The sequence below is a fragment of the Tetrao urogallus genome (genome assembly GCF_951394365.1).
Source record: "Tetrao urogallus genome assembly, chromosome: Z".
In the NCBI taxonomy this organism is placed as follows: domain Eukaryota; kingdom Metazoa; phylum Chordata; class Aves; order Galliformes; family Phasianidae; genus Tetrao; species Tetrao urogallus.
Window position 1 is genome coordinate 39758662 of NC_136816.1, and position 21996 is coordinate 39780657.

Below are 21996 nucleotides of genomic sequence, written 5' to 3' on the forward strand. Positions count from 1 at the left end.
CTGATTATCTCTAATTATTGCAGTAATGTGAATTCCACAGACCAGTTAAAATTGCAACAGATAGCAAATACTTTGTGTGAAATCTTATTTGTAGTGTTGCAGGGCTGTTTATGGTTATAAACAACGTAAACTCCTGGCTTCAGTTCTTTCTGACGTGTGGTTTATAAAGGAAGTAAGAAGTTTTGCAGTTATTACTTTATGTTGGAATGGAATGCAGTCATCTATTCTTGGACACAAGAGGCTGTTTGTACCTTAGCTTTGAAGGTACTGCTACATTTTTTCCAATGAAATGAAAATACTTCCCTCCATCATAAAGTACACTGTATTATCTAGCTTTGACATTCAAATTTTCTGGAAAAGTGGGGAAAAAAATACTCAATTTAATAGTTTCTATAGAAGTAGAGGTGTGATTGAATACTGAGTAATTGGTGATGTTTGCAGAACTAAAAAAGCCTCTTGAAGTATTACAACAACACTGTTGTTCAAAGTCTGCGAATATGAGCTTTCTGATTAAGGTGAAGAAAATGGTTCCTTTGGTGCTCACAGCCATGAGAGACATAAAGCAGGAAATAAATATTTACCTGTTCTTGTGCATAAGATGTTCAAAGCCTTTTGAAAGTCTCTGGACATCTTTGGTAGGTCTTTCTCACTTGTCTTTATTTGCATGTTGAAAGTAATGTCCAATAATGTCACTTGAAAGAGAGCAGATGAGCAATTACAAGTTAAGTGACTAATTTGCTTATTGCATTAATACATGAGTCTATTTCCTTAACTGGTAGGTCGTATACTCCAGATCTGTTCATTAAGAGATAACTTACCTTTTCATGGCAGCTGATGGGCCCCATTCTCCTGTAACTGGTTACGTTGACAACTCTGTGATTTCCCTTTCTTTTGAAGAAAACTAGAGACTTGGGGTGAAAACACCTGACCAGTTTTGGGGGACAAAAAAAGAACAACCAAGCCATTGTTTTATGCTTCACAAGGAGCAGTAATATTTCAGAAACACACATCTTGTTTATTAGACTTGCTGTGATTTAGTTCTCAACAAATATGTTCTATGATTGTGTAGTTCTATATGAGTGTCACACATTGTACTAAGGGAAGAGACCATTCATACAGTCAAAATAAGGCTAACTGTTCAGTCATCTGTATTCAGAAGTTCTTATGGCAATGCCCAATAAAACTTTTCCAAAGTGAAGTGTGTGCAAGTTAAAGAACAGACTGAAATGTATTTTGATGTTGCCAGGTATCACAGTTACAGTAAGACTTTATTGTTGATTGACACAAGGGAATTGTTGCCTGAAACCACAAGGGAATGTGACATCAGAAGTAGGCTTTCTGTTGTTGTTATTCCTGTTTTTAAGCTTGACTCTAGCTGTCAAAGCTGGTACATGAAATTGTAGGAGAGTTTCCGTTTGCATGACCAATAGGAACTGAGCATGAGACCTGTAGTAGAGCTGGGGTGGAAAAGTTCTTTGAGATAAAACATCAGATGTGTTCACAACAGGAAAGTAAATACTTATGCTAGGTGTGCTGATGTACTTCATGGTTCTTGGCAGATTGTCGTTCTCCAACCTTCAAGGGAAAAGTACTGTCACAATAAAGATTTCTTTTCCTCTTCCTTCTCAGCCTTGTAAATTAGGAGGGCTCAGTGTCTCTTCATCAGGGCAGCAATGTTGTTAACTAGCTTGCTTTAGGTCTGTGTCTATTTTGCTCTTTTTCAAACTCCCTCTCCCCTCCCTATTAAGTGCTTTGAATTCATAGTATAGGTTATTTTGCTTTGTCAGTTATTTGTGTTACAGTATGTCTGGAGTGTTTTTGTTAAAACATGGAATAAAAAGTAATTTCTTTAAGATTGATAACATAACCCCAATTCCGATGTGCAAAATGAGGAACTTAGCTGATAACCACTTTAAGGGAGTTGGAAATGTTGTCAAACAGAATGCAGAGCTAAGAATAGTTTACAGCCGGATTTTAGAGGGGTGAAGGTCTGAAGTGCTTGCTAGGCAGTAGAAGAGTCTCTTTTTGACCTTTGTGCAACTCTTGCACTGATGATAACTGTTTGCAAGACTTTGTGACTCAAACTGAGAATGTATTGTCATTATATGGGAAGAATAGTATCAGTTTGTGGCTGTAGGAATGAATCTGAGTGATCTTGATATCCTGCAAATACCGCAGTGTGCTTTAATTGCTTTTTTATAATGCCAGTATGTCAAGGGAGTGAGTGCTTCTGTTGCTCTGAGGTGAGTAGCCTCAAAAGAAACTAAAACTCATGCTTGTTCTTGGCCTAAGCAGTTCCAGTGTCTAGCAGTGCTTAAGAGTTACCACTCTTCTGTAATAATATGGTAATTCTGAAGATGCTACTAGTAACAAAAAAGTGCTGTATAGAAATTTACACATATACTTAAGCTTTTGTTTTGTTTAAATAATTCCACTAAATTTCAATGTTATTTTCTAAGAAGGTTGAACTTACAACTTCAGTGAGGTTTTTTCTTTTCATGTCACAATATAACTAGAAACTGATACCATTCTCTCTTCCCGTTTCAGACTAGAAGATGAATAATCTTTCCTTCAGTGAACTGTGTTGCCTGTTTTGTTGTCCACCATGCCCAGGGAAAATTGCTTCCAAACTGGCATTCTTACCTCCTGATCCCACATACACTCTGATGTGTGACGAAAGTGGTAGCCGCTGGACTTTGCATCTCTCAGAGAGAGCAGACTGGCAGTATTCATCAAGAGAAAAAGATGCTATTGAGTGCTTCATGACTAGAACAAGTAAAGGTAACAGGATTGCCTGTATGTTTGTGCGTTGCTCACCTAACGCCAAATATACTTTGCTCTTCTCGCATGGAAATGCTGTTGACCTAGGTCAGATGAGCAGCTTTTACATAGGACTGGGTTCACGGATTAATTGCAACATATTCTCATATGATTATTCTGGATATGGTGCAAGCTCTGGCAAGCCAACAGAAAAGAATCTGTATGCTGACATTGATGCTGCTTGGGTGGCTCTTAGGACAAGGTAAGACATTACAGTATGCTTTCTAAATCGCTGTGCTTATTCTGCATTGGTAAATGAAACAGAAATGCTTTTTTTTTGTGATTAATTTACTCATATCAAAGCAGACTGGTGATATCTTGTAACAAAGGTATTGTTAGTATTGAGCAATATCAGTATTTAGCACTGATATACTTGAGAAACTGAAATGGGATGAAGTTTAGTAAGGTGTCACCTGATGTTATTTGAATGTTTCAAATATAGCCCTTACTGTCCTAATTAAGGATCCCCTTTGTTGACAGTATTAGAGGAGAAGAAAAATCTATAGTAGATTCCCCAGTCACAGACCTACTGGTATAATGGGTAAGAGAAAACAGAAGTTTATTTTTCAGATTTAATGGTCTTTGAGTGTTCAGACTTCCATTGTTTCAAAATTCAGACTAGTAGCTACAGCATTTCCAGAAGGTAGAAAGCTTTTTGTTTTTATAAAGAAAGCTATTTTAGCAAAGTATGGTGTCTGAGAGAGGAGGTAATTAATCTACATAACTACCTTATGGTAGGAACGAAGCCCAGGAATCTGAATTGCTGTTGTTAGCACAGATTAAAACTGGACAAGGTAAAATAAAATCCCAAGCTGAGAAGATGTTTCCAGAGCCTGTGTTCTAAGCTTTACAGATGGTGAAACAGTAAGGTAAATACTATAGACACATGCTGTGATACAGCTACCAAATAAAGCCCACTTCTTCATCTTGACAGCATTTTCTTGCCATGAGTTGTCAAATTTAAAGCAAAACTCTTGTGAATACTCAAACTACAGAAATTGGACTTAAGCTAGTTGGTAACTGTCTCCTCCCCCGCTCTCACCACATCATCTTTGAATAGTTTCTGTATGGAAAACTTAGAAGGAAATACAATGGCAATTTGAGTTCTCCCCTCCATTCTCGAACAATATCTTTCCTAATCAAATAAGGTTATAGCTCGTAACAATACCCCATCTGAATATATCACAGAATGGCCAGGGCTGGAAGGGACCTCAAGAATCATAAATCTCCAACCCCCTGCCACAGGCAGGGCCACCAACCTCCCCATTTAATACTAGACCAGACTGCCCAGGGCCCCATCCAACCTGGCCTTGGACACCTCCAGGGACGGGGCATCCACAGCCTCTCTGGGCAGCCTGCTCCAGTACCTCACCAGTCTCTCTGTAAAGAACTTCCCCCTAACATCCGGCCTCATTTTTCCCTCCCTCAACTTAAAACCATTTCCTCTTGTCCTGCTGATATCTACCCTTTCAAAGAGTTGATTCCCCTCCTTTTGTAGGCTCCCTTTAGGTACTGAAAGGCTGCAATGAGCTGGACAGCCATTGTAGGGAAGGAGAGGGGTATATGACTCTAAATGCGTATTCCTTCCCTTTTACTTTCCTTCTTCTACTCAGGAATGATTCTGCCTTGAGCCTATTTGCTCCTGTGAGATGTTTTATGTCAAAACTTTGTGTAGAAATATTTAAGTATCTAGAGCTAGGTTAGATATCTAAGTATGAACTTATTTCATTGACTAAAAAGTGATTATTATTACTAGCTTTCACTTTCTACTTTCAACAACTTTCCAGCTGGAAATCCTGGTTTTGCTTTTGTGTTTGAATGCTGAGTGGAATACAGTGAAGTTCAGTACATGATTCTGGATGTACTAGTTCATACAGTATGGTTGCCAGTGTTCTCTTGAGCCCTGAAGCAGTGCTCAGCTGCTCTTTACTAGTTAATATCAGGATCAGAATGCAATCTTAAGCATTTGCTGCAATGCTGATTCATTGTTCTAGTGTAGCCTGTTCTGTCAGTGTTACACTGGCATTGTCTTTAATGCTTTATGAAATCAGTGTTCTGTAAAAGCAAATTTAGTTCTATGGGTTCTTTGTAGGGTAAATGTAACTTCTTTGAAGTTCCTTTTGATAGGAAAAGTCCATGTCTTGCAAATGTAGGCCTACAAACCATGCCTCATTCTTTATGTGATTGGACAAAGAAAGAAATAGAGAAGTTACATCTGTTGAAGGTTTATCACAGTCATTCAGCTTCCTCCATTCTCTTTTCTGAGAAATGGGATCACAGAATCCAGCATTGAAATATGTGGGAGATGGAGAGGTTGGCTTGATCTTGTTGAGTCTTGACTTGCTGATAATGAGGCTCTGGAAAGGAAACAGAAGTATCTGGGGTAACTGAAATTCTCATGTGGACATCATTCTACAGTCAGAACTGCTGCTTGTGTTAAAGACATTAGTTATTTATTGGAAGAACTTTCCTGATGGGCAGTGCTTTCCTGCAGGGAGTAGAAATAGTCTTTGAAGTAATATTCAGGGTGAAATTCAGATTAGTACAACACCATTTTCTCAAAAGAGGTTCTTCCAAAGATACATGAATATTATCATGCATGTAGATGAATGCGGAGAACTATTTGCCAGTGGAGCAGAGGAGGAGAAGTGAAAATAAAGAACAAGAACAACTCGGAATCTGTCTGCTTTTAATATTTCGGTTGGACACAGTAGCTGTTCTTGTGGATGCTGACTGTGAGAGATGGCAAGGTGATTCACTACCATGGTGTTTAGGAAAGATGCACAGTATTGCATATTCATCTTCATGGCACTGTATAAAAGCCACAAGTGAGAACATTCTTTTTCTGACGGTCATAGCTACAAAGTGTTGAAATGCAAGCAGTCATTTTGGGATACGCCCATCTTCTGCTGCTCTGGTCTCTGAATGCCTTTGATGACACACTAGGAAGGGTGGAAAGGTTTAACCAGCCCCAGGCAAATGCAAGGCAAGTGGTGCTCATTCAGAAACCTCAAGACATGCCAAGGTTGACTCATAATGAGATTTATCTTTAAGAAGTCAAGCTACCTTGCCACTGTTTCCTACCATGGATCAAACAATATTTTAAAAGCTGAAGGATTTCACTGTCACACTGATGTGTCAAAAAGGATAGAATATCCACAACTCAAACTTAATTCAGATCTATTCTGATGATGGCTGAAAGTATTCTTTTGAAAATTGACATATTACACTTTTCATTCAAAAGTATCATTCTCTCATACTACTTTTGGTGCACATTAGGAGAAGGGCTATTTCTTTGCCTAAACTTAGAATATTTTTAGACAGATTGCACTTTTAAACTGATGAGCAAAAATGTCCTTGATTTACTGTGATAATAATCTTTCAATGCTACTCATACATACATTCTACTGATATGGTCTGTAAAAGGCCAGTCTATCTTGAAAGAGATAAAGGAGATATGTCTTGTTGATTACTACATGCATGATCAATGCACTTGCCTTACCTCTCTTAAAACTTGCTTCTTTCAACCTTTCTGGCAACGTTGTTACATACACAGAAAGGAAAGGTGCCTCTGAGTTGAGCAAGAGTTTTAATCTCATGAATTTAATTCATAGCCTGGAATGTCGATAGTTAGGGATGTTGTGTCCTTCATGTTCTGCAATTTGCACCTGTAATTTCATGTGTTATGTACATAATGACAAAAGGTTCTGAAATGTGCATTTAAAACTCCCTTAGGATGTTCTCCTTATTTCATCTACCCCAAGCAGTGCTGTCAGTTGTTGTCAGTGTTGTACTGATCTAACAAACAGTAGCCTCTCTAGAACATCTACTGCACGTCTTTGTTAGTAGGAACCTAAGAGAGATTACTGAAAATGCACCCTGTTAAGGTTGGTTGTACCAATGCTTTGTCTTGTAAAGGGAGCAAGTCTTCAAGATCAATGGCAGTACTTTGGAGATAATAAGATAAACTGCTTTCTGTCTCCCTTGGGTGTGTCAAGGGCAAAATGGCAGATATTCCAGGGGTCCACATTGCACACCATATTAACTTCTGATTATTTTTTAGTTGTTAAAGGTAACTTTAACCTTCCAAACTGCAAGATTTCTATATCACAGTAATGTGTATGTTAAATAAGAAGAGTAGAAAAATAAGAGACTGTCACTAAGATAAGCGTAGAAAAGGTCTTATTTACAGAGACAAATATAAAGGAAACAGTAAAGGAGTTCTTGCTACAGCACTTTGCGAAGGTTGTCACACAGGAGGGAGAAGAATATTTTGTGCTGCTTAGAACTTGAGTTCTTTTCTTACCAGAAGGTGAGAAGATTAGAAAGGAGAGATCAGGGTGCCTCTATTACAAGGGACCATCATTTGTAGGCTTGCAGAAGAGTAGATAAGGGTGACTAATAAAACCATATGTTAGGTTGGGTTACTAGTACTAGGAAGTGGTGTGATGATACAGTTAGTGGTATACTGGTTTGCTCTTTCCTTGTTTCCTCCTCTGTCAAGTCATTACTCCTCTATGAGGACAGCCTGCACAAATGAGCAGAAAAGCAGCTGCTCTACTCCCAGAAGGGATTAGTACTCTGTCCTAAGCTAGTTAGAGGAGACCTATGAGGGCAACATGCTGAAAATCAAAGTAGGAAAGTACTGTTCTCTTTGGCAATATTGCATAGTTTAGTAGTGACATTAACCTATTCCTTTAATGTGATGCGTGTGAATGTTAGCAAACTTGTGAGCAGGGTTAAATCTACTTTTGTGAAAGTACCACTCATCAAGTTCCATGTGTTCTGGAAGGTAGCCCTTGGGTACGTAAACTTAAAGGATAAATCAGATGTTGAAAGGAATTGAAATCTCAGTTGCTCTGGGAAAACAATGTTTTGGCAGCCCTTGTGCTGTGGAAAATGTCTAGATTTTATGCTAAATTCAGTCCTGAGTAACTTGTCACTGTGCAAGGCTGCTTTCTCTGAGAATGTGCATCTCTTTGCTGCTTTCATTTTTTTTTTTTGAAGTCCATTATGATTGTGATGTATGTGATTGTGACCAAAAAGCCCTCACAATTATCACCACCAACAAAAAAATTGTCTGTCTAAATGAAGTTATCTACAACTTCCTTAATAGGCAATAGCATGCATTACTACTGTGATCAATGTAATGAGTTTTCAAAAATGCCAGCAGTTTTCATGGCAAGTGTCTGAGCTCTTGTCTCCTGGATAGGTGCTTTCAGCATATAGCTCTATAACTTCCCCTTCCTCAGGATGGCCTGCAATTCTTAAGGGACTGTATCACTGTTACATTTGCTGTTGATTTCATACTTTTCATTCTGGAGGAACAGGAAATTTTTAGTTAATAATTCATAGCAATAAAAGAATCATTGGATTATGAAGTTATTAACTTATTAACTGTTATCCCAAATTAGAACCTGGACATTCAATAACTTTCTATGAAATTTATTGGAATTTACCAGTATGGGACTGCCAAAAGGAAGAGTTAATTAATCCTATGGAGAAGGAATTTATTAGCAGCCTTCATCTCGCAGAGCTTTTTAGTTTTAAGCTAGAAGGTGATACTTTGGAGAGAGGAACTGAAGGATGTTTGGACTCCTCTTTTTCTTTCAACTTCTTTTTTGAGGAGTGGGAGGTGAGGAAAGAGTGGAGAGGGGAAGGGGGAAAATAGAGAAACAGATACTACTGATACTGTTATTTGGATTTCAAGGGGCTTTTTGCTAATTTTTCATACCAGAATATTTGAAAATCTAGCTGCTTTAAACTGCCACTGCTGGTTATAGGTTTAACTATTTTTGTTTCCAGACTGTAAAAGCTGTTTGAGTGGTGCTGTGAAGACAGTCGGGCTGTGGTGCAGAAAAGGTTTACTTTAATCCAAATATAGTAAGCACTATTCCTGCATTACTTTTTGTAGCTGATATTTGGATCCAAAGAAGAATAATAAAGGCAATGGAGAACATACAATGAAAAATGTTCATTTTTTGCTTTAAAGCTTCGTGCAGTAGTCTTCACCTTGTAGTGTCTAATACTGGTGAAAATGTGTGATGGGTTTGCAAGGTGGTGTTCTGTGATCATTTACTGCACAAGTTTGATGTCACACTAAGAACACACTGTGTCACTTATTTAGTGTGACTTTGTTCTGATTTGTAAATGGGGATAGAAGGACATTGTATTTCCAGAATGCAAAAATGTGCTGTTTTAGGAGACTTATTCTGTTTTCAAGTGTTTCAGTATAGATAAAGAAATAAGACTTTGCATCTTTTTTTACATTTCAAAGCATTAATTCATTGTTCTGTAGTATGTTGGAATTCTGAGAAAGTCTTCTTAATAGGAATGCTAGGTGTTTGGGTCTTTTTGCTGTGCTCTGAGAACTGTTTTGAGATAGAGAGCTTGCCAGTAACATAAAACTGATGATTAAATCTTGGTATTTTAGAATTCTTAATTTGGTTGTATTTTAGAAACTCTTTCTAGGAAACATTAAGTTTTCATGGTATCTATGCATGTCTGTGCTGAATGTCTTGTAAATTCTTGAGAAGTACTTGTTCTACAGACATCCATTCATATTTTATGGAATCTTGAACAATTTCTTGTTATCTCAATTTTTGTATTTTATGGAGTTATGCTAATCAGCTTGAGAACTCTGAGCATGGGTGATCTTAGCTGGTACAGATCTCTCATCTTTTGCAAAGAAGATGCATGTGTTTATTGTAGAGAAGGTAATGGCTGAACCTTCCTTAACTTTAAATGAAAACAGTTGTCCATTCCCCTAGGAATCTTGTCAAACATTAGAATTACAATATGCTATTCCATAGCACTGTTAGGCTAGTCTAGCGTAAATTAGAGAGCTAACAAACTTCTGATAATACATTAGAATGACTTATGTTTTGCTTTTGAATGCAGTGCAGTATCTCTATTTAAAGTACTTCCTCTCCTACATAAACTACAGGTTTCCATATAGACACTTCTGTAGATCCAATCTGCTGTAAAAATGCTTTGCTGGTATTTTGCAGTGTGTCAGTACTTATTTTCTGCTGTGGGTGCTGTTCTTGCCAGTGTAACATTTTGCTCAGATTTTTCCAGTACTGTTGTGTTGCTTGGCAATCAGATCATACTTGCATCCACATTACTGCAGAAAAACACATTAGATTTGATCTGAATAGGTGCAGCTAGATGTTTCACAACTTTTGTCTACCTCAGTTACAGGAAAAAGACTTTTTTTTTCCTCCCTTAGAGGGAGAGGAAATTGACCTGAGCTTTGTACTGCTTACTGGGATATGTTAATGGTATTAGCTGAAATATTTTTTTCTAACCTGTGTTTCAAATACCAGACCAATCAGAAAGAAGCATCTCACTATTACAGAGAACATGTAGTATTTTGGACATTGTCCAAAATTGTCTGCTGTAAGGGCATGCCTTATGTTTCATGAAGTTGAAGGATGTCACCATCCTGCAGTTTTTACCAGGTAACAGATGAGTAAAACTGACAACATTTTTTGCATGCTTGGCTATCCTCTAAGTAATGATAAATATAAACTTAATGAGGCTCTAATTCCTATTGTAGCTCCACAGGAGTTACCAATGAAGATACTCAACTAGTTCACAAGTTGCAACAACATTCTGAAGTCTATGCTTCAAAATCTAAAGCATCATTCTTTCTTAAGGCAAGAAATGTGCTGCAAATACAAACTAACTCTTCCTTTTACCTCAGCAATGATCTTAAAATATGCTTTCTTGTTCTAGCTTCAGTTTTATCTTCCTCAGGAAAGATTAGTGTATGAAAATGGTTTGTTTGCCTTTTTACAAATTGTTTATTTCCCTTTACATGCCTTTTTATTAACTTACTTGATCTTCTAGGTACGGAATCCGCCCTGAAAATGTGATTATATATGGCCAAAGTATAGGAACAGTACCATCTGTGGATCTTGCTGCTAGGTATGAAAGTGCTGCTGTAATCCTACATTCTCCACTGACCTCAGGAATGCGAGTAGCTTTTCCTGATACAAAGAAGACCTATTGCTTTGATGCATTCCCAAAGTAAGTTGTGGGATTTTTTTTGCATGTATTTTTTTCCAATTACACAGACTTTGTATTAGGGAAATGGTAATATAATAAATTCTCAGAATGTTCTTTAAAGGCTTAAAGGATAACTGGAGTAGATAACAAGAAACATTTTATTTGAAGGAGTTTGTAGAACTACTTAAATCTTTAAGGTTTTTCACATCTCTAATTGTTGCTGTGGATATCTGAAGAGTGATTAGTTTTCCTCTGTGTAACCCATAATACCTCTAACAACGATAAGCAGTTCTCTTCTAGTAAGTTGCTAATCTGAGTAACTGCAAAGGAAGCCTTCTGCATGTTTTTCAATAAGTATTAAAGACTGGGAAAAATGGGGCATAGTAAACTGTCATGTATTTCAGAACTGTCACTATTTTACCCTTATGAACTGGTACACTTGGCTCAAAGATCTAAGAACTTTAACATAAAGAGCCAAAACTATTTTAGTTCTGAAAAGCATGTGTTTTTTTTTTTATTGAAAACATCTGAAGTAGTAATTTCATCTGCTCTATAACTGATTCAGTATATATTTCAATAAATATTTTTAAGCTTCATGTTTTTAATGAACATAGTAATGAATATCACTTTCGAATTGCTGAGTTATTCAATTCTACTAGTTTCTGGGAGTGTTTGTCCTTTCTGTTTAGCTTAAATGTGCTGCTACGATGGTTTCCAGAGTGTTGATAAGATCTATTTTTTTTATTTAAACAGTTCCAAAATTAAGTAGTTAAAACTAGAGTATGTAATTAAAAAGTGAATTCAAGAGTCTCTGGTCCTTCAAAGAAGTTATAATAAAACTGACTGCACTCATAGAAACAATCTTTTTCTTACAGCATTGACAAAATTTCTAAGATAACATCTCCTGTGTTAATTATCCATGGGACTGAAGATGAAGTAATTGACTTTTCACATGGCCTAGCCTTATTTGAACGTTGCCAGAGACCTGTAGAGCCACTGTGGGTAGAAGGAGCAGGCCATAATGATGTGGAGCTCTATGGACAATATCTTGAAAGATTAAAACGGTTTGTGTCGCAGGAACTGGTGAATTTGTAATTTCCTTTGTATATTTACGTGCTTCTTCATTTCACTGCAGAACTGCACACCCTGACAAGTACATAACATAAAACCTGAAGGTTGTGTTTTCAAATCAGGTTTGTTGCCTTCATCAGATGTACAGGTAATGATTTGTCAACATAATTAGTGAAGGTTTTGATGCCAGTATTGTTAACTGGAATTGCATCATCAGTCAAGGTTGGCAATTCGTATTACTCTGTGAGATTTTTCTTTACAGATTTAAAAAAAACACAAGTACTGTATGAAATTTTAATTATATAAAATCAAATGCTGTAAAAGTGTTGCCAAATGCTCTAGCATATTAAAAGCAAGTTTATAAATATTTTTTAAACAGCTCAAAATGTACTGTGACTTACTCTGTTTCTCAGATGTAAATTTAAAACCAGACTTTTAAGCAGTTGTCCTGTAAAAATGCAATAGCCATGCAATTTGAGCAATTATTCATGTATGTAGTAAGAATGAAGCATCACTGGAAATGACCTGTGCCCTGTTATAGAGGGAGGGGATCAAATTAGGTCTTTCCATATCTTTTTATATCTTCTGTGCTTAGTTTTACTTCAGCTGTTCTGTTTTGTCCTTGTGCTGTTTTATAACTTGAAAGGGACAAATTTACTCGTGCATCTTCTTGCTGCCCTAATCTTGCCAAAATAATGTCAAAATTGTCATTGTTACAACTTAAAGATCATTACATGATTGCTACTGAGGCCACTAAGTACTATTTTGAAACAAATTGAACATTTAAAACCTAGAAAGCTTTGTGGACAATGTAGTTTCAAACACTGATTGTATAGAGATGCAGTGTTTCAGTAGGAAGAACCTGGAAGTTTATTTAACTTTGTAATAAAATTTGAAAGTTGCAGTTTGTTCAGACTTACTTTTGGATGTTTAGTGTAAAAGTTCCTTGGTTTTTAGTATTGTATGGAAATTTTACTTATTGCTCTCTCCTAGACAAGAGCGGGAGGAGGGGCAAGAATGTTGACATTTTCTTGTTAAGTCATACTAAAATAAACTTTGTAAGTTGCCTTTCCTTGAATGCATTTTGCTTGAATAAAAAATATGAGAAAAATAACTATGTAGCCTATTTGTAAAATGGGTAATCTGAAAATACGCACTGTGCTTCTAATTTCAAGGCCTTATGTAGTTTAATTGTTCTGCTTGTTTTGTGACTCAGACTATTGTATAATTAAATGTAGCATCACATTGTGAAAACTTTCAGATGTGTTGATTTAACAGTAAACAATATTCCAAGTACTTGTTGTTCTTCATGTCTTTTTTTTTTAAAAGCCAGAAAAGGAAAAACGGAAAATTAGAGTAGTAACCTACAGCTAATTTTATTGGCACATCTTACGTTTATGAGAAACTACTGCTCTGACCACCTTCCCACCTCCATGTCTCCTTAATTCTTACTGCTCCCAGTTGTTCAACTTAGTTTTCATTATAACTTACATTCTTCTTTGTGGAATTCAAGGTTCACTTTGAAATCAGTTGTGAATTTCTCTTATGTTCTCTGGTTGTTGTTAAAGATATTTAAGCTCATGCTAAAACAACTTGGTACCTTTCTGATCAAGCATGATTTAAAATGTTTCGGATTTCAGACTGGTAGTCACACAGTAATATTGGTTGTTGATTTCCATCCTGGTCCAAGATTGAGTTAGAAATGTGCTCAAATAGATCTGATGCAATTCACCTGATTTACGTACAACTTACACAGTTTGATTTCAGTTTCTTACTGGCTTTCAACCACTCTGATTTTGATGGAAATATTTCCCTTGAGTAGTTTCATTTTTAAGGACTTAAGTCTGTTTTCAGAGCCTTCTTCAGAAACCTGTAAAGAATGTAGAAGTGTAAATAGTCATACAGATTGGCTGCTAGTAGTGCAAATTGCAGGCAAATAAATGTGATCACAAGAAATATCTGACTGCTGGTAAATATTATAGCACCCTGTAACTGAATGGACAAAGTAGGTGGTGTAGCCACTTTGCTGCTCATGTCTCTGTGTTTTGTTGAGGCAGAACAAAACACTAGCAGTGTTTTGTCTTCAGTAGATGCAGCTGTGCCAGATTGCACTGGTGAGTAAAGGTTCTGGTGTATTCAGGACCACTTATGTGCAGTTAATTATTGCTAGTTCTGATTTATATTTTACACCAAAGTTTTTCAGATTATTTACTGAAGGCATTAAAATAGCTTTTATGCACAGCCAATATTGTATTGGGAGTTATGCTGTGGCAAGAAATGATTGGTATAAGGCAACTCTGAGCTACTGCAGCTTGAAAGAAAACATTTGATATGGTGGTTTGTCTTGAGTTTAAATTCTCACTTTGAGATTAACAATGGGCTGCTGTTCTATTATACATGCAGTTGTCTCATGATACATAAGAGTTGATTCAGCATTCATTAATAAGACAATGTCTATATTTTACAGAAAAAGAAAAGCGCATTTTATGTCCCACATGGTCTTACTTCTCTTTCAGCCAGACATTAGACAGTAAGTTCTTTTCAGTTCTGGAAACTTGACTAATCAACTTTAAAAACAACTTCATTTATGTAAACTGTGACTATTCTCTAAGGATGTGGTCTCCTGGGGGAGTATGAGCATTGACATAAAAGCCTATGCATTCCTGTTCCCAATTACAGACTTCAAAAAAAAAAAAAAATTACCTCCCTCTGTTTGGTGTCTTCATGTGTCAGAGAAGTGATCTAGTGCATGTTCACTCTTATTGGTGAATTTCAAATTTGTATTACTTTCACTTGTCAATTTTTTTTAGTAGAAAATTGTTCATGTTCACTTTTGTGCTTTTAATTGGATACCAACATGCCACAGGGCTAGCTACTCAGTTTCTCACTACTGGCTGCTTCAGGTCCTGTAGACAGTTTCTTGATGTATGGTCCAATGTCTTAGTCCCATTATTAGTGGGAGCAGGGGGAAAAGAAAGGAAAATAATGTTTAAGGACAACAGAAGGAAAATATCCTGCATAAGTAGAAGATCAATCTTAAAAGTAGATCTGTAGAGAAGGACCTGAGAGGAGGTGGACCAGCTGACCATGATCTGGCAGCATAGAACAGCATCCTGGGCTTCATTAGTAGAGACTTGCCAGCATTTCCACAGAGGTGACCTCTTCCTGCCACTTAGTGCTGCTGAGACAACTTGAGCATTTAACTCAGTTTTGGGCAATGTCAGGTAGCTATGAATGTACTCATCATATGTTTGCATCAAGGGTACAAGTGGACCATCCCACACAACAGGAGAGCCTGACAGCTTGACCTGGTCAGCCTGGAGAGAAAAAGCTCAGGAGGCTCTTTTCCATGTGTATAAATACCTGATGCATGGGAGTAGTGACAACTGAGAGGACAACCAAAAAAACCCACAAAACAGGGAAATCAACCTTTACCTTTTTTACTTTAAGCTTTTCATGGTGAGGTTTGTCGAACACTGGAACTGATTACCTAAGGAGCTTGTGGAGTTCCTATATTTAGGAGTACTTGGCTGAAGCCAGCTCTCAGCAAACTGCTGCAACTGATCTCACTCTGAGCATGCGGGTCAGACTAGCTAATCTCAAGAGATCTGTTGCAATATCACTTGTGCTGTGGCTTTGTAAAGTATGGTTTGCAAATCTTTATGTAGTTGACACTACATACACTTGTGCCTCATCATCATACACCACCTCATAAATGGAGATTTGAATTACAAGAATTATCTTTACTGTCTTCCTCATCTGATGTTTCCATTTTTGGCAGCAGGAAAGCAACAGGCTGCTACAGAAAAACCAAAAACTTGAGACAATTAGTAGTTGATAGGCTGTTAAGGAAACTGGTTCTAAAGCCTGACACTATACCAAAGACAGTGTCAGAACTTGCATTACTGCCTTACTACTGAAGGATAGGTGAAAAGATGAATGTTATATATACATGTAATCCTAAAAAGAGAAAAGTGCTTGAGAGATGCCTTGAATCTTCTTTTTGGTATTGCTGTCACAGCTGTTATCATGGGACTTTTGTGTGAAGTAAGCAGTTGAAAGGCCCAAATAGGGGTAGTTCGATTTTTTTTTTTAAATCAAATTAGTAGGTCAAATTACATAATAACATTTGTTCTAATTCACTTGAATACTTTCTATCAAAGGGTGAGTAGTTGTGTTCTCACTGGAGGGGTGAAAAATCTTTTTATGAGCTACTAACTGACTCAGGCTTGCGTTTGCATTTCTTAAATAGTCTGGGTAACATTTGACACTCTAGTCTTCAAAAGTTAGCGTGCAAACTTATTGAGTTGATATAGTATTGAAAGAATATCATTTGTAAAGAAACAGTGTTTCCCTGTGAAGAAATAATATTGTATGATGATGATAATACATTTTCCTCTTCATTTTTTCAGGTGACATCTCTTGCTCTTTCTTTCTATGGAAGGGAATAAAATTCTAGCTCATTTCAGATAAATTGCCGAAGGAAATGCTTTAAAAACAGAGGAGAGTAAGAATCAATATAAAAATGGATTTCTTTGCCAGAAAGAAAGGAGCTGATCTCAGAAAGTATCACTACTAGGTTTTCCCTTGAGGTGTTAGCAAGGTAACTTAACACAATAATCTATTTCAAAATAATAGAAAGCCTCAAAATGGTTTTGCAGCCTAAGAAGAGGTTTTGTGGTTGATATTGTCACACTAATGACAGTGATTTCTACAGTGCTTCATTTCCAAATGTTTCTTGCTTATTTAAGACAATAAAATAAAAATCAAGTAAATTCCTCTTTTTTTTCAGAAAATAAGAATCAAGTAAATTCCTTTTTTCCCCCTTTTTGCTGTAGTATGTAGCTGTACCAGTGTATTCATATGTGAATGAAGTATTGACTTGTTCATGATTATTGCTTAGTTTTTAATCAACAGCTGAGTTTTCTCTTTTTCTATGAGGTTTGTGAGAACGTGTACCTTTAGTAGTACTTCTATTTAAACTGGCACCTTGTCTGTAGGACTCTGCTAAACAGAATAATAAGTAACTAGAAATGACTTTGAATTATAGTGCGTGTATATACTATGAGGTCCAGTGTGTTTAAGTATTGTATGAAATATGTAGTTGACTTCAAAAGTACTGTGTCCTATTTATTGCCATGGAAGCTACAACAGATGTAAAGAGCACAAGCAACGTTATTTGGTAGAGCAACTTCTCAGCTTCAAACCACTATTTTTCGACATGGTCACCACCATGAACTACACATTTTTGCCAGTGATGAACAGGAGCCTTCATGCTGTACTTGTAACAGTCTGCAGCAGTGGAAGTGACCCTCTGTCACCACAGCAGAAATGCACCACCCTCTGCCTCACTGTGCTCACGTTTACTGTTTGGGCTCCATAAATGTTCAGCAATTGTCAATTAATGTCAGTGGGTGCCATGTTTCCTGCATGGAAGAATGCAATGACACGCCTCTGCTTCACATGCACTTCCGTGTCAAATGCCTTTCTGTCAGAGTGCCCCTCTGCAGTCATCTGTTGCACAGCAACAACGTGTAATGGGACATTTGTGGGAAGGTTAAGCCTCTACTGCCATACAGCCAACATCTGCCTCTGATATCATGGGACAGCATTATGAAGGAGGAGGAATTAATTTTGGAGCATCCATTATAAATGGAAATATTCACCTTTCTCTATACTGGTGTCAGTTCACAAAAGAATCTAAGTTAGAGACAGGTATTGTGTATGTGTAGTTTCAAGAGAGTCAGTTATGAGTACTTATGACAGCCAGAAATTTGATTCTTATTCATAGCAAATGACCTCAGTTTTCTCTTCTGTGCTTCTCTTGTATAGTTCATAGGGGTTTGGTTTTCCACATTACACAGTACATAGTTGTAATTAAAGAAGCAATTTCAGTTACAATTATGAGAGCTGATTCTCCCTGCTGTACTTCCGTAAAGCTGTTTTATTTTGTTTTATTGCAGTTGTATACAGTATACAGACTGCATGTAGAGCTTCAGCATGCATATGCACAGTGAAACCTTTACTTTAAGCAAATGCATGAATTTCAGTTTTGTTAGTTATTCTGCAGTGCCCTATAATCTTACCCTTCTTAAGTTTTGTCATACCTACATATGGGTCAGAAATGCAAGCAAGGCAGCAGCTAATCCACAAGAGATGCTTACTTGCAGTAAATTCACTACAAATATAAGAAATGCCACTGTGAGTTGAATCAGTTGTCTGTCTGTCCCAGAATTCTGTCTCCAACAGTGGAGTCAGAGATGCTATTTAGGAAGACCAGGCAGACCTTCTTAAGTTACTGAACAAGAAATGTTTAAGGGTGCATCCAAACTTACTTGCTTTTAATATTTGCTTATCTTCTGTTTGATTATTTGCTTATGGCCTTTTAAAATTTCTTGATGCTATTCTGGCAGTGGTGGCAATGAATCCAAGAATTTCACTGTTTGCTGTAAGATTAGTAATTCCTGTTCAAATCCATTTCCTACAAGCTGCAGTGAGCGTTGTTTATTTCTGTTTTGCAGGACTTGGTAAACAACAAATCTGTCATAATTTTGCCTAGCTTACTGCCAGCAGCTTTCCCTCCATTTTCCTTTTATTGTCCAAATGATTGCAGATACCCTCTGTTATATCCTGCTTAACAATTAGCTGGTGAACTAAACAGAGAAACTGCATTGCTGGACATATAGGCACACGCTTTCAAATTGCTGTAGATAGAAGAGCTGATGTTTATAAACTGTAGAATTTAGCTCTTGTGCATTATAGTTCAATACTTTTATTAATATATATATTAATTAAGGTATGTATTAATATATATTGATTAAGGTATATATTTATTTTAAAGGCTGTTAGGGAAAGGAGATGACATTTATGCTGATAGCGTTTCTTCAGTGCCATCATTCAGAACAAAAACATGTGAGAAGGGGTATGTCAGAAAAGGAAGCGGTTAACTTCAAAAGCACCATGATTCTTAACACACTGCTTAAAAGAAGAAAAAACAAGTGTCAGTATATATTTTAGAGATGAATTTAAGTGGCCATCTTTAATTTATTAGTGAAGCTAGCTCATAAATACTGTAACATTTTGATATGATTTTTTTGACAAAAGTAAGTAGATTCCTACAGTGACCCTTACTTTTAATCCTAGGAGTATTTAAGAAAATAAAAAGATAAATCACTTAGTATCTACGTCAGTATTTTCTGGCTTACACCTTCTTGTAGATGATGATTTCTTATGCCATGGCACATTTTAAAACATGAGGGAATGACTTTTAGAAAATGACAGCAGCAGAGAAGCAGCTAAATAAATAATCTCGTACTTGAAGTAGCTGTAACTTTTGATCTCTAAGGCGTGTGTTGCCAGCCTGCTTGTTGTAAGTTCCCACTGTAGCAGTGCTGTAATTGAAACACAGTGCTCTGGTATGTAATTGTCACCTGTTGAGTATAGAAAGTGTCTTTTAGCTTATGTTGTCTTTTCTTCAGCTGCAGCTCACAGACATTTCTGTGCAGGTTGTTATCTGCTTTCTTTTCTCACCTTTTGTGCCCTGTCTGGCTGTCCCTCTGCTGGTCTTAGTGCTCCATAAGCATCCTCCTACGAATCTCCCAACCTGTTGCCAGCTGTGGCTGTGCCAGGGCTCACATGCTGCATTTTGGTGGTGCACAGAACTGAGGCAGGAAGGGACTTGTTGCAGCACGTGGTCAGCTGTTCCTGCTTTCCAACATACAGTTTTGCTGCCAAGAGAAAGGGTAGCCGGAAGGCTAGAGGAAACAGAATATCACAAAGGCACATCTCTACTGCTGAGCATTTCTCTTCCCTCTTGTCATGGGGAAAGAAAATAACAGGAAAGAGAGGATGTGGAAAATGTAAGGGTCCTCCTGGGGAAAAGAAAAAAGGTCAGAGTTGCAGGGTGGAAGGAAGTAGACAAAGGAAAACAGCGGGAAGGCCCAAAGATGGGTCTGTAGACAAAGTGAAAGGTGGTCTTGGTTAGGTAAAGGAGGGCAAAATGTTTGAATGAGAGAGGAAAAAAAGGAGATATCGGGAATAGAGAGGTACTTATGGCAGAACTAAACAAAACAAAACAAAATAACAAAAAAAAGAAGGGGGCAGGGGTGGTGGGAGGAAAAGAGGAACTAAGAGTTTTTGACTGTATAAAATATAATGTTTTTGAAAATTACACTGGTCTAGTTTTGACTAGAGAAAGTATAAGACAGAAAAATGCCAAATACACTTAGAAACAGAGAAGTAGAAGGAAAACGCAAGAAGAAGCAAAAATGGAGACAAAGGGGAATTAATTTACTTTTTTCCTGATCCTGTATTTCATCATATGTTGGGAGGGTGGCTCATTCTGATTGAAGTGTTTAATTATGCTGCACCCTATACTTTTATTTACCAATACTGTACTATGGAGATGCCACTGGTCTCCAAGCATTTTGCATTATGCATCCCTGTAGGAGAAACATTTGTGAGGGATTACACCCCTAATAAGTCTGTATCTATTAATTCATAAATTATGTAAATGCTCTGCTGTACTGAAATATTACATGTATTATAAAAATATGCAAAAATAAAGTTTTTAAAAGAGGTGAGGTAAAGGTGGTGTAAATTTAAACTTAATTTATTAATTTAAGTTAATTAATTTAATTAAACAGAATTGAAGTTAGTTAAATTAATTTAATTAAACAGAATACATTGTTCCTATACCATACTTGCATCCACCCCTGTCCCTGATATTTTGAAGACACTGGACTAGACCAGTAATGATAAAGCTTAATGATGAGATTGTTGACATTTCTGGTGGCCTGAGTGACAACACCCAGAACTGACTTGGCTCCTCATGGCAATGGAATCTGAGCGTCTGCAGTCATGCACAGAAACAGGTCCCAGTATAACTAGGTAGTAAATAGAAAAAAAAAATTTGAAGAGAAGAATTTGAAGTTCAAATGAGATTTGAACTTTATGGATTCTTGTTTTGTTTTTACTAACTAGAAGGACCAAAAATTACACTTTTCCAGAAATAGACACAAGTCTTACTGAAGTCAGTGGTTATGACTTTGGAAGACTCCCGTCCAAATTAGAGAATTTTAATCTATTTAGGATATTTTGTATTCTTACAAGACTCTCCAAGCATAATCTGTGAATTCAAATGAGTTTAAAAGACCTTTGAAGTAGACCTGAAATCAAGCTCTGGTTGCGCAGATAAGAGCAGATTAACTGCTCCAATAGTAACTTCATCTACATACACTGAATCTTAAATTTCCATTGTGTTTAATGTTACATTAATGAGAAATTCAGAATGTCCATGATAAATCATATTGAGCTTTCCTGAGAAGGGTAAATCTGAAAACACTTACCTTCACTATGTCATCTTTGCACGCACTTTCCTGTGGAAATTTGTAAAAATTGTTATCAGGAGGTATAGTATCAGCTATAGAAAGACAAGCAAAGACTTATTTAAAGAACATTTCTTAATTTTTGTTAAATAAAATCTACATTTAATCTTTACTGATGGTCATTTTCTTATGCCTAGACACGGTAATTTTAAGCAGTAATGAACAACAATATTGATAGGAAAATGAAAACACATTAAAATAACAGATAAAGGTATTTTTTAGATGGGATTTCAAGTAAAAGCTCTCTAATTTTGTTTATGACCTTTGCTGGTATATACTCGAGTTGTCAGACACTAATGCATTAGATATACTAAGATGAAGAATCTTTGTTAGAACAAACAGTCTAGCTGATAGAGTTCAGTAGGAAGGTTCTGGCTTTGAATTCTGTAGGAATATAGAAAGTCTATCAGTGCTAGCAAGAAGACTGGAAAATTGCTCTTTTAAGGCAGATTTATACTTGAGCTTCAATACACAATCCCAGTTGTTTGGGTTTTGTTGTTGTTGTTGTTTTTGTTTTCCTGAGTTGCTTGTCATTTTATGTGTTTTTATGAAGGAGTTCATCGACAGCTATTAATTACTTAAACACTAAACCTGATAGAACCCAGAAGATGTGTTCAGTCTTCCTGAGCTTGACCCTTCTGTTGAAAATATGGACAAAGATTGTAACAGTTAGAAAACAGACATGAGTTTGCACAGTATTGGCTTC

General features: G+C 36.7%; 1 protein-coding gene across 1 annotated transcript; it reads left to right on the plus strand.

Moving 5' to 3' along the window:
* Positions 1 to 2555: 2555 nt before the first annotated feature.
* Positions 2556 to 11928, plus strand: ABHD17B (abhydrolase domain containing 17B, depalmitoylase; the record flags this gene model as incomplete). The annotated part of the gene is made up of 3 exons (XM_079548431.1): positions 2556 to 3022; positions 10675 to 10854; positions 11709 to 11928. 3 exons carry the CDS (start codon positions 2556 to 2558, stop codon positions 11926 to 11928), a joined length of 867 nt encoding a protein of 288 aa, XP_079404557.1.
* Positions 11929 to 21996: the final 10068 nt, after the last annotated feature.